Source organism: Lepidochelys kempii, chromosome 5 (assembly GCF_965140265.1).
Source record: "Lepidochelys kempii isolate rLepKem1 chromosome 5, rLepKem1.hap2, whole genome shotgun sequence".
In the NCBI taxonomy this organism is placed as follows: Eukaryota; Metazoa; Chordata; order Testudines; family Cheloniidae; genus Lepidochelys; species Lepidochelys kempii.
The window spans coordinates 12,866,446-12,878,450 of NC_133260.1; the positions used below are offsets into that span (position 1 = coordinate 12,866,446).

The following is a 12,005-nucleotide window of genomic DNA, read 5'->3' on the forward strand; positions in this document are numbered from 1 at the left end:
CAACTCAATATTGCGTTGCTTGTGGTTTCAAACCTTCCTCTTTTATCTAGGGAGTACTGACCTATTGATTTTGAAGTGCTTTTAGACACTCTCTAGGACACAACTCGGAGAAGAACCTTGATTTTTGGTGGCAGCTTGCTTTCTTTCTCTTTAAGAGTGGCTCAGCAGAATACTCGTACTTTTTGCTTTCACTTTCAGGACTGGCTTCTTTAAATCAGAGGGCAAATACAGTGAAGCAATCCACATTTCAAATGTTCATGGCATTGCCCTGTGATTAACTACACTCTGAACTAAAAAGATCCTTTCGAAAAGCACTTATAAATTGGGGTCCTGGTGTATTTATTTCAGTCAACTAAATAAGGAAGTAATCGCAGTCCCTACTCTCAGGACTGAGATAGGATCGTCACTCTTGGACAACTGATATGGGGCTGCATTTTAACCCCTCCATTTTTCAAGTGAGGCATGTGGGGTTAGCTGCATGACTTCCATTACAATTATTGCGAGTCATGTGCCTAAACCACAGTGCACCACTTTGAAAGTTGTTGAGTAGCAGTTTTTGTAGGCAAGAAACAAAATAAGACCATCTACTGCCCTGAGTCAGCCTGGAAATCCCAACAGAGAAAAGGAGCTTCTTGTCCAATATGCTCATGAGTACTAGTTCTTATACTATGGTCCTGACCTTACTATACTGCCATCCCAGTAATCTCTAATGAAAGGCCCTAGCTGTAGATCTGGGGTCAATTCTCTTTCTACAGCTCTCAGATGGAAGTAACATTTGGTCACTACTCAAAAAGGCTCTGTACCAATGCTAATTCTCTCACACACTGAGGCTGTGTGGCCTCGTGGAGAGAATGCAGGACTGGGACTCAGGAGACCTAGATTCCAGTCCTGTCTCTACCACTGACTTGCTTGGTGACAGATCAAGTTGCTATGCCTGTTTCCCCACCTGTCAAATGGGAATAATTATACTGATCTCCTTTCAGAGTAACAGCCGTGTTAGTCTGTATTCGCAAAAAGAAAAGGAGTACTTGTGGCACCTTAGAGACTAACCAATTTATTTATCTCCTTTGTTAAGCACTTTGAGAACAAATGATGAAAAAGCACCATATAAGGGCCAGGTGGTATCACCAGGTGGTATCAACTGTTCTGGTGTCCACAAAACAATGAAGTATTTTCTCATCTGCACTTTACCTGTTTGCTTTTTAATGCTCTGTGGTCTGGATTTACAAATGAAATCCAGGCTTGATCAGCTTCTGGCATCTTTTAAATAAGGGGTTCTCATCTTGGGAGTTGCAACTACTAGAACAGGGATAGGGACTGTCACAAACAAGTGTTGGGATCACAGGGATCACAATCACCCCATCTTTCCCATGTTTCTAAATGGGTTGGGATTTCAGCTAGATGGGAAGGGGGCCTAGGATGGAAAAAAGAGTGAGAACCACTGTTTAAATTCAACGAGTGTTACATCAGCATTTTCAACCACATTAAAGTCAGGGCTTCCCTTGCATTTACAGGAACCCGTGGGATCAGTTTCCCACCTCCACTCCCCTCCAAACTGAGGCAAGAGAAAAACAGAGTCTGCCCAATGGGCCATTATATATGGAGATCCAGTCAATGAAGTTCCATACATCCGTAGGTGTCTTGCACTGGAATAGACACAGTATATGTGCTAGAGGCTACACATTCCAGAACGGGAGGAAAAGCACAAGTCCATACCCCAGCAAGCTCAAGCTGAGCATTGAGGTGCATTGGCAGGATGCTGTTGGAGACCCAGGACTGGACTAGCATAGTGGTCCCCAACGCGGTGCCCATGGGAACCAGCCGCCGAAATGCCGCCCAGAAGCGGCAACGCCAAGAAGCGCCGCTGCTTCTCGGTGGCATTTCGGCGGCTGGTCGTCCGGCGCCCGCCACACTCTTCTGGGAACATGAATATGCTATTGCAACAGAAAGGTTGGGGACCACGTTGCGCTGCATTAGCAAGTTTGCATCAAAGGCCCAGCAGAAGCGGAATACAGGCCAGCACTTACATGCTACAAGGACCAGCGTTCAATTAATTCTTCAGATCGAGAGTGTTGGGAAGCATCGACAGAACTCTTTGGGGGGAGAGATTTGAAAGAGTAGTGGGCTGCAGTGTAGGACTGATATCCAAAGGGAGGGCTGGGACTGGCAGAGCAGAGAGAGGTTAGATCAGGGAAAAGGTGCCGTAGCTGAGCTCTAATCTTCAACGCCTCCTGCCTGCACACTGTACTTGTGGCTACAACCAGTCTGTCCAGGCCTTTGGGGGGTGACTTTGCTCCTCCCACATGCACATTGAAGTCTATTTTAGAGCATATATAATTACATGTTCAGTATGCAAGCCACAAATCTAAAATATATATCTATATCTATATTGAGAGAGATTAAAAATAATCTACAATATAAAATTATATTGGGATATTTAAGGGTCTTTTTTTATAAGACAACGTATTCCTCGAATTGTGCATTTCGTACAGGTCATTCAAATGTAGCAGGGAAGAATTCAAATCTCACTTATCACATTGGGGTCTTTCCCACACAAGGGAACAAAGCGACATTCCCTAGGTTTGTACAAATCACGCATAGCTCAGGCACAATTTGATGCAGAATCATCCCTGTTGCTCTAGAGCAAGACATTAAAACCTGTACACCCTCGCACTGAGAGCTACACACAAATGGGCAGACTTCATCAGTGTCTGTGCACCTGACAGGTAACAGCCAATGGAGATGGACATGAAAGCTGGGGAAGTTCTGGTCCGGAAATGAGTTTTGCAGCTCTAGGCTAACAACAGTAACCAAGTTAGTTTGTGCTTTATTAGAAACAAAAGAACCAGACCCCACAACACTATAACAAATGGGAATTCTGCCATTGACTTCAATGGGAGCAGGATTAGACCCCCAAGAAATGGGCGGGGGAGAGGAAGGTTTGCTAAATGGAGACAGGAAAAGCCAATAAGAAAATATTAAGGAGTCCGGTGGCACCTTAAAGACTAACAGATTTATTTATTTGAGCATAAGCTTTCGTGGGTAAAAACCTCACTTCTTCAGATGCATGGGGCGAAAGAAAATATTATTTCTTTTATTTTCAAGCGTATTGGACAGTGGAACGCAAAAGATAGAAGAAGCAGCTGACAACGTCCCTGAATTGTTGCCTCCAATGGCCAAAACCTCACGAGGTTCTGACTCTGGGTCCTGGTCAAAAAATGTACCCAAGAGTCCAGCTGCTCACACAGATTAACCTGATTGGAGTTTGCAGAATCTGTCGAGAGTAGGCTAAGTGGCGGGTAGCTGAACGGTGGCAAGCCCTGCCTTGCGGATGTACCTCTCCGGACAGTCAGCTCATGTCCTCCAGTTATTCAAGAAGAATGGAGGGGTCACCAGCCTGCACCTGCAAGGATGGCTCTGTATTGTACTGCTATGCCACAGCAGAACCAGGGAAGGGAGGGAGGTAACTACTGAAGGGCCATAACTTGTTCACCTTCCTCTCGTCAGAACCCATATTGAAGTCAACGGACCATTCGTGTAATCCATAGAGGCTCCTGAAGCATGCTAGATAGAGACAGGATATGAATCAACTTCTCCCAACATCACTTGCGTAGCCTGGAGCAAATGCACAGTACAGCCATATAAATACCCCTCGAGTTCTAACTCTCAGCATTGCCATGAGTAAGCAGTCTAATGAGCACTCCACAATTAGGGCTAGGCTATGATCTTAATCACCCTGGTGAAAATCCAGCATAACAGACCAAACCCATACTTTGACCTGTGTGCTATGCGCACGCCCCAGCATGCCCAACGCACTGCACATGATTCCCATTGGCAGCACTGCAGTGGCACATGTGAATTCTCAGTCATCATGGTGAGAAGAAATTCCTTTTTTTAAAATCCTTTAGAGTCTTCCACACGGATGTTGAGGTTTGCACATCACAAAGAACTCTCACCAATACCAGAACACAAGTGTCTCTTATTGTTAGGAGAGATTCCATTGGATCAGCGAATATTATTCAAAGATTCAATGTCCTCCTTGAGGACCTTGAAAATAGGACATCAGTCCATGTAGTTTGTCACCATGAAGGAAGAGGGACCTTGTTGGACCTTGTGTGGATCATCAGAACATAGTAAATAATTACCCTAGAGTTTCAAAATATTTTTTAAAAGAAGAAACAGTTCCATGCTGTATCACTGTGCCCGATGCTGGAATTGCAACTGAATACACGGTCTCTGATGGGTGGATCAGACGACTCATTTCTTGCACTCAGTGGCACTACTGGGCAAGCAGCTTTGAGACCCTGGAGAAGAGGATGGAATTATAAGAGTCAATATTTCAGTGAAAGAAACGTAGACAGAATCAAATGTAATGATGGGAGGAAAAGTAGCCAGCTAGATCATCCAGTCCCTCTCCCAACCTATGCAGGACTGTTCCACCACAGCACTGTGCTTTTAAAATATCAAATATGGGACCTCCAATTCTTCCCATGGGAGACTATTCCACAACCTATGCAATCTCACCTTTGGGAAGTTTTCCCAGATTTTCAGCCTATAGTTCTCTTTCCTAACGGTCTCTCCTAAATATATAACTGTTTCTTGCGCTTTCTCTGTGCAGCGTGTCAGTCCGCACTAGTGTGACATGCACTAACTGGGCCGTGTGGACCTTGCTGACACGCTCTAAAAGTTCCCTAGTGAGCACTGACATAATACTGTTTGAAACCAGACTACATTAACACGCACTAGGGACCTCGGAGTGCACACTAGCAGGGTCTCCACAGGGCAGTTAGTGCGCAACATGCCGGTGAGGACTAGACCCTACACCTCACTGGTGTGACTAACGCAGGCCCCAAGTAATTCCTTTTCAGAATGAAAATACTTACGGCTCATGCTAGTGATGTATTAAACTGTAACCATCAATCGTAGCATAATCAGGGTCACCTGTAATATAGAGATCACAATAGTAACACATAGCTGTTACATAGCACTTTTCATCCATAAAGCTCAGAGCACTTTACAAAAGAGGTGGATAACATTATCCCCATTTTTACAGATGGGGAAATAGAAGCAGACAGAGATAAAGTGCTTGATCTAGGTCACCCAATAAGTAAGTGGCAGAGCCAAGAACAGAACCCAGGTCTTCTAAGTCCAAGTCCGCTATCTACTGGGCCACACTGCAAATAATAAAAATCAATGCTTTCCAAGTAGAGAAGACCCCAGGCTGCAGCCTTCAGGTCCAGGTCTTGCCTTTCTCAAAGTTCAGGACTGTCCATAACCAGGACTTTGGTTTGAACCTCTTGCTCGGTGAACTCCTGGCCCCATTGAAATCAGTGACAAAATTCCAATTGACTTCAATGGAGCCATGATGTCACCCTCTATTTCTAACAGAAGCTTACAGGTGCCAAGAACAACATATCAATGGCTAGAATGATCAGGGGAATATGAGAATCAGGCAAGACCACCAATATTTACATGGCAGGGGAATTACAGACAGAACCTGCAACACCTGCAAAATTGAAATACAAAAGAAGATTGCACATAAAAATGCTTAAAAATGTGTGATTTCTAGAATGACTTGGTGTAACTCACCGGGTCCACTTGCAGGGATTGGTAACGGCCCCCTCCTGCACAAAAACAAATAAGACAACACTTGTCTCCTTGTTACTAAATGATCTGATTGTTTCATATTATGAAACAAATGTGCCATCATTTAGGCAGTTCAGTATTCCAACGCAAGCCATCAGGTAGTCATTATTGTGACGGACTCCTACTGCATAGCAGCCATGGACATTAGCCTTCAGTGATGACAAGGGTGCTCTCAAATCCTTCTCTCCCCACAGAAGACCCATCCCGCATCCATAGTCCAACTCCCCTCTTTGGTCAGCAGATTCCCTTGCTCTCCCAGTGCATCTGATTTAGGTTCTCTCCTCTGCCCACGTGGGCATGTGTTCTTAGATGATCCAGCTCTCCGCAGACAAAAATGGGGAGAAGGGAGCCATGCAAGGAATGAAGGAAGGTTTCCAGCAGCAGGGATGGGCTAGGGAGCAAAGGAGGTGGCAAACCAGTGCCCAAGATCTCCGAGGGTTTCCTGGTACAGAGGGGGACTCAATCCAGGCAAAATTCCCAACCTGCCCTGCCTCCCTGCTGACCACATACCCCAACCCCCACCAACTTTTATGGGACCCTGAAACAGCCTAAGAGCCAAACGGTTCCGAAAGACTTAAAGAAGCAACACTCATTTTTAACCTATAGGTTCCCAATAGCCAGGCCATTCCTTTTATTATTTGGTTTGTGTTGGGTTTGTTTATTCTTACCTCCCTATCCCAGGTGCTGGGGCCTGATTTCTTGCTGAAGTTGCATTTCTTTGTGTGCTATAGTAATTTTCATAGACCACAGGAGCTGGGGGCATGGAAATACAAGTCAGCTGTAAAAAATGTTTTTGTGAGTGGTTGGCATGCAATGTACAGCATCACATCTGCACAACAGGAGATCCTATTTCTTCTTCAGCTCCATCCCTTCCACGCTGAAAAAACTGTATTTTTAGAAACCAAAGTCTACAGAAATGAGGTTTGAGTTCTCTTCAGGGTCTGGTGGCAATTGCCTGCTATCCTGGTGCAAGGATGCCACTCTAGAAACAGGCTTCATTTTGAGACGAACACAGAAGCAGAACCATCAAGCATGCTTGCTTTCTGCACCAAGCTTTGTTTAATAAAACCCAGACCCTTGCTAGAGCCGAGAAGCTGTATGGAATGCTGATGGCCACGCTGCTTAGAAAGCATACATCAAGCAGTTACCTGGAGGCACATTTCCTGTTTTACGGAAATTTACAAAAAATTCGATATCCTTCTCGATGCTGCACATTTCTAGACTCCTACGGGTTTCTTCGTACCTCTATAAAAAGAGCAAACAAAAAAAAAGGTGTTTTCTTTTAAAAGCATAAAGTGCAGAAACAAAAATTCATTCGTCTTTCTTGAAGGAGAAAGGATACAATTTGCATCAGCAAAATAAGTGTCAATAGTACAAGAGGCAAGGGGTGAAAGTCTTGGCCGCAATAAAAGCAACGGGAGCTCTTGCCATTGACTTCATTGGAGCCAGGGTTTCAAATCCTGTTCCACACTATTGACGGGGTGTTCGTTATTGCTATCTGCTGGATTACCTATGAGAATATCAAGAAAGCAAAAGCTGCGCGCAGACCACCCTACCCGAGCTAGCTTGAATAGAGCAAGCACAGATAACAATAGCAGTGAAGACAGTGCAATGCGAGTGAGGAAACTTCCCTTCTGCTCGGCAAATAAAAGGGTTGGAGGGCCTTGGTTTTTTCAGGCCTACCTCATCACTCTGGACGCACTCCTGAGAAAGCTGATTAAGGTGCAGCCACAGCGCATTGCGGAAGTAGTTTATCCGTTCAGACTCCTGGGTCTCAAAGAACTGAAGAGATACAGGGAGGCAAGTCAGGGTATGTTAACAGAATAACTAACGGCCACGGTCCCAGCCAGCTGGGATTAATTATGGAAGTTAGAGAAGGAGAAGACATACAACACCTAGGTGACCTCCCTGCCAATACAGGTTTGAGCCATATTGGACCCATGCTAGTGCTTTGCTTGTCCTGTTTTCAGATGTTCTAAGCAATGACCTGACCTTGGGTCTAACTTCACCACTTCTTGGCATTTTGGCCTTAATCTCCCCCTCTCTGGGGGAGTCTTTCCTACCTTCGTATGGGGCTAGACTTGGTCTAATGAGTCTTTTCCATCTCTAACTGCTACCATCCTTTATTCTTTATGAGAAAAATAGATTAACAGCCAGCAACAATGAACTGATGCCTTTTTATTGTGTATTTTACACCACTACATGAGATTATAAACAGAAGCCTGCATCAAGGCAGGAGCCACCAGGTCCAGCTGGTCCCAGCATTCTGCTCCATCAGGGTTTGCACGTTTTCTGAAAGGACCCCTTTCCTTCAAAATGGGTCTTCAACTTTCCCTCCAGCCCCATCTCATCCACACACACCCCACCTTAAGTGAGATCATCCTGCCTGCCACATCACATGGCCAAAACTTAAAAGGGAAGCTCAGTCAGGTTATTGGGTCCTGCTGCACCATGGCGGAAGGACTGACCCCAGAAGCTGACACCTGCGGATGGTGGGGAGGCAAGCCAGCTAGCCAATGCACTGTTTGGTCACCCCTTGATTTAGTGATCCAAGGCCACTCCTCTCATCCCTACACCCAGACCCACACCAACATTTGGATCGTTCCGATAGGATGGAACTGTCTGGATGCTCCTCAGAGCCCAAACCTTCTGAAGTCTGCCCTTCAATATTTATTCATTCCATCAGGAAGAGCCCTTTTCACATTTCCACTGAGAACAAGTAAACTCTCACCTAGAGCACACATTTGATCAGCAGGACCTTTTGTAATGGACCTGCATGAGAACTTCCATATGTGGCAGGCCTAATCAACGCAACCTGACTGATTTGAGGAAGTGAATCTTTGTTTCCCACCCCTCACTACCAGCGGATGGGTTTTCATTACACAGAGCCATTGCAAGGTTTGGATGGGCAAAGCACACACAGGCAGGTCATTTCATTTTAAGAAACCAAAGCAAAATGGAAGAACGAGCAGCAATATTTTCGGAAGGGGCCAGCGCTGGGGCATGGGCTGAGCTGAACTCATGACAGTGCCACCCTTTTGGAGCCCTTTTTAATCCAGAGATGTCAGAGCACTTTACAAAGGGCATGAGTATCATCCCTATTTTACAGATGGGAAACTGAGGCACAGAGCAATGGCATGACTGGCCGAGGTTACCCAGCAGGCCCGTGGCAGAGAAGGGAACAGAACCCAGCTGCTCTGTCTGGAACAGCAGTGTCACCAATAGCAAATGCAAAATACTGATGCTTAAGCAACATGACAGGCTCATAAGTGTGTCGGAAACCTCAAGATTTGCCCAAGATGATGCACGGAGTTCTTGGCTGAATTGGGGGTAGAACTTAGATGTGAGTCTCGGTCTGGTGCCATCCATCTCTTTCTCATCGTAAATGCATGTGGTGCTTTACAGGCAAAGGGCCTGATTCTCCTCTCATTGACACATGTGTTATGCTGGTGTAGGAGCTACTCCTGGTTTTATACCAGTCTAATTGAGAGGAGAAAGAGGCCAAACATCCCTGGCTGAGAGGGTTTGCAGGATAAGGTAAGATATGACCTGACAAGGAGTGCCATCAAGCCTCAGGGAAAGTACAAAGATTACAACAATAATACCATGCAGCTCATTTCTTTGAATAGAATAGGGAAAGAGTTTATGGGCTGCTCCGAGAAATAAAAGTGGCAAAGAGTCCTGTCATGCATCCGATGAAGTGAGCTGTAGCTCACGAAAGCTTATGATCAAATAAATTGGTTAGTCTCTAAGGTGCCCCAAGTCCTCCTTTTCTTTTTAAAGAGTTCTGTGGCGCCTTATAGACTAACAGACGTACTGGAGCATGAGCTTTCGACGCAGTGGGTATTCACCCACAAAAGCTTATGCTCCAATACATCTGTTAGTCTATAAGGTGCCACAGGACTCTTTGCCGCTTTTACAGATCCAGACTAACACGGCTACCTCTCTGAAGCTTGACACCAGAGGAATAAAGTAATAAAGGCAAATCTTAATCTCCCTGAGCCTGTCCATTATTGTATTAAATAATCTAAGATTCCATCCAGTAGATGGCAGCACTTTACACACAAAGACGCCAGCGCACAAAATTGCCACTATTTTGCACGCTGACACTTGAAGGCTTTCCAATATATTTCCCTACTTTTAAATGCCAAATTCCAGGGCTTTGTATCCAGAAACCAAGAGTCAGGGACATGCAAGTTAAATTGGGAAGTGTCTTGAAGTTTAACCACTAAGGAAACAGAAGAGGCCAACTGTGGTCCCTCACTAGCATTGGCAGTGAAGGAAATGAAATCCCAACCTCAAAGACAGAGTGTTGCAGCATTAAAACCCTTCATTATCTCTAGGATGGATGGCAGGCTTTGGTGTGTTACCTCGCAGGCTTTGGTGTGTTCATTCTGCCATTCTTCCCTGATCCTCTCAAGCGTACCAACATTCAGCTGATATAGCCTGTCTGATAGGGAAATCCAACAGCAATTTGGTCACATGTACAACACACAGGTCTGGATGCATGAAAGGCTCAGGTAAACAATTCTAAACACTGTGATCAGAATATTTTGGACTCTGGGTTTAATTTGGGTCTAGAGCACGTGAAATGAGTTTTGAACTCATTTCAAAAGGATCAAATTTTGTAAATTATAACACAGACACTTTCACCTAGAAAAGCGAAGCTATTTCAATCAGTTCTAGGTAGCAGCTGCTCTTAATTGTTAAAAGAAAAATAGAATATTTCAATCACATATCATATCATGACATGACAGCAGTTGTAGTGAACACTAAGCACGACTTTCACTGGCGTGTCATGAAATAACGCTATCAAAATATTCAAAACGATATTTTGAAATCCCAAAATGAAATAATGAAATTTCAAAACAAAAAATTCCCAAAACTGAAACTTTTGAGAAATTCCATTTGGTGGGAAATTTCAAAAATATCTGTTTTCATTTTGAATCAGAACAAAAAGAAATTCTGAGGTGTTGAAATGTTTTGCAAACCAGGAATTCCAAGTTGCAGCCAGTTCTAGTCCAGACAATGCCGCACAGACAAGAAACTCTTGACATTTTCCAAGACAAGCATATTCCAAAATGGAAATATTTTTATTTCAAAATATTTTTTCTGCTGAAATATTTGTCTCAGTCGAATACAACTGTTATTCCAAAATTATTCCCAGTATGACAAAAAAGGCATTTTCCATCAAAAAAAGTTTCAACTAAACATTTCCAACCAGCTCTAGCTGGGACATTGTCTCATCACAAGGAGACAATGAGCCATCAAGACATAACATTTGACTCCCTGGGGCAAATTTATCCAGCATATAACTGTGCAACCCACTGTTTTAGGAAAGGGAGGTCTATGCCAGTCACCCCGAATAGAGCACTTGTGTAATGGGTTCCCCTCCATCCCATCCCCTACCTGCCGCTCCCAGCATGTCCCAGCCCCTCCAAATGTAACAGATACTCCACGTTATCAGCACTCACCAGAATCTTCCAGAACTGACTTGCTCTGAGCCAACTTTACAAACAGCTGAAAAACAGAAAGATAAAGGGGTCATTGTGAGACAGCAGCTCAACCTAAAAACACTGCAGAGAAAGTAAGGTTGGACCTCATTTCTATCCTGCAAATCCATCCTTAACCAGAGGGTGAAGTCAAACCACCGACCCAGAATTTTTTCCCCCCAAGCTCTGTGTCAATGATTCCTCACTAGTGGTTGAAGTCTTCCATGCTGGCTGTCAACTGACAGGCCTCCAGCCAGCTACCAAGTAGCCAGAACCACCTCTGAACTCCTGGCGCTTCCACTACCAGAGCCTCCGGGCAGTGAAAGGAGGCTCTCCTGTGTAAATCCAACAGCAGGGTCAGGGTCCCGGTTTGGCAGGTTTCTTAGAAACTGTAGCCACTATCTTTAGTTTTAAAATTACTATAACATGGTTAAAAAAAGAACTAGATAAATTAGTAGAGGATAGGTCCACCAATGGCTATTAGCCAGGATGGGCAGGGATGGTGTACCTAGCCTCTGTTTGCAAGAGCCTGGGAATGAGTGAAGGGATCACTTGATGATTACCTGTGCTGTTCATTCCCTCTGGGGCACCTGGCATTGGCCACTGTCGGAAGACAGGGCACTGAGCTAGATGGACCATTGGTCTGACCTAATATGGCTGTTTTATGTTCTTAATGGTATTTTTTCCTGGAGGTGATTTAGTTGTTGAACAGTACCTAAAGCAGAACAGGAAAACGGTCTTCCTTTCACCCTCCCTGTGTTACCTTTTCTTGTTGCCTTTGTGTTACAAGATTTGCATTGCGGTGCACGGCCTGTTCCGCTTCATCTTTATCCCTGCATCGCTGCTCGTATAGCCTCTTTGCCTAGG

The 12,005-nt window shown here is 44.7% G+C and overlaps 1 protein-coding gene across 2 annotated transcripts in view; it reads right to left on the reverse strand.

Annotated features, from left to right (window-relative positions):
* Positions 1-60: 60 nt before the first annotated feature.
* PSTPIP2 (proline-serine-threonine phosphatase interacting protein 2) overlaps positions 61-12,005 on the reverse strand; it is a 53,626-nt gene continuing 41,681 nt past the window's right edge. The window contains exons 7-15 of one of the 2 annotated variants that reach the window (XM_073343451.1): positions 11,902-12,000; positions 11,121-11,166; positions 10,017-10,096; positions 7,330-7,428; positions 6,795-6,891; positions 6,315-6,399; positions 5,590-5,624; positions 4,884-4,941; positions 61-4,304 (exon numbers count right to left, since the gene is read on the reverse strand). In XM_073343451.1, the coding sequence (XP_073199552.1) occupies positions 4,892-4,941; positions 5,590-5,624; positions 6,315-6,399; positions 6,795-6,891; positions 7,330-7,428; positions 10,017-10,096; positions 11,121-11,166; positions 11,902-12,000 (591 nt within the window). In that variant the 3' untranslated portion in view covers positions 61-4,304; positions 4,884-4,891. The remainder of the gene's footprint in view (positions 4,305-4,883; positions 4,942-5,589; positions 5,625-6,314; positions 6,400-6,794; positions 6,892-7,329; positions 7,429-10,016; positions 10,097-11,120; positions 11,167-11,901; positions 12,001-12,005) is intronic. The other variant, XM_073343452.1, reaches the window with a different exon arrangement.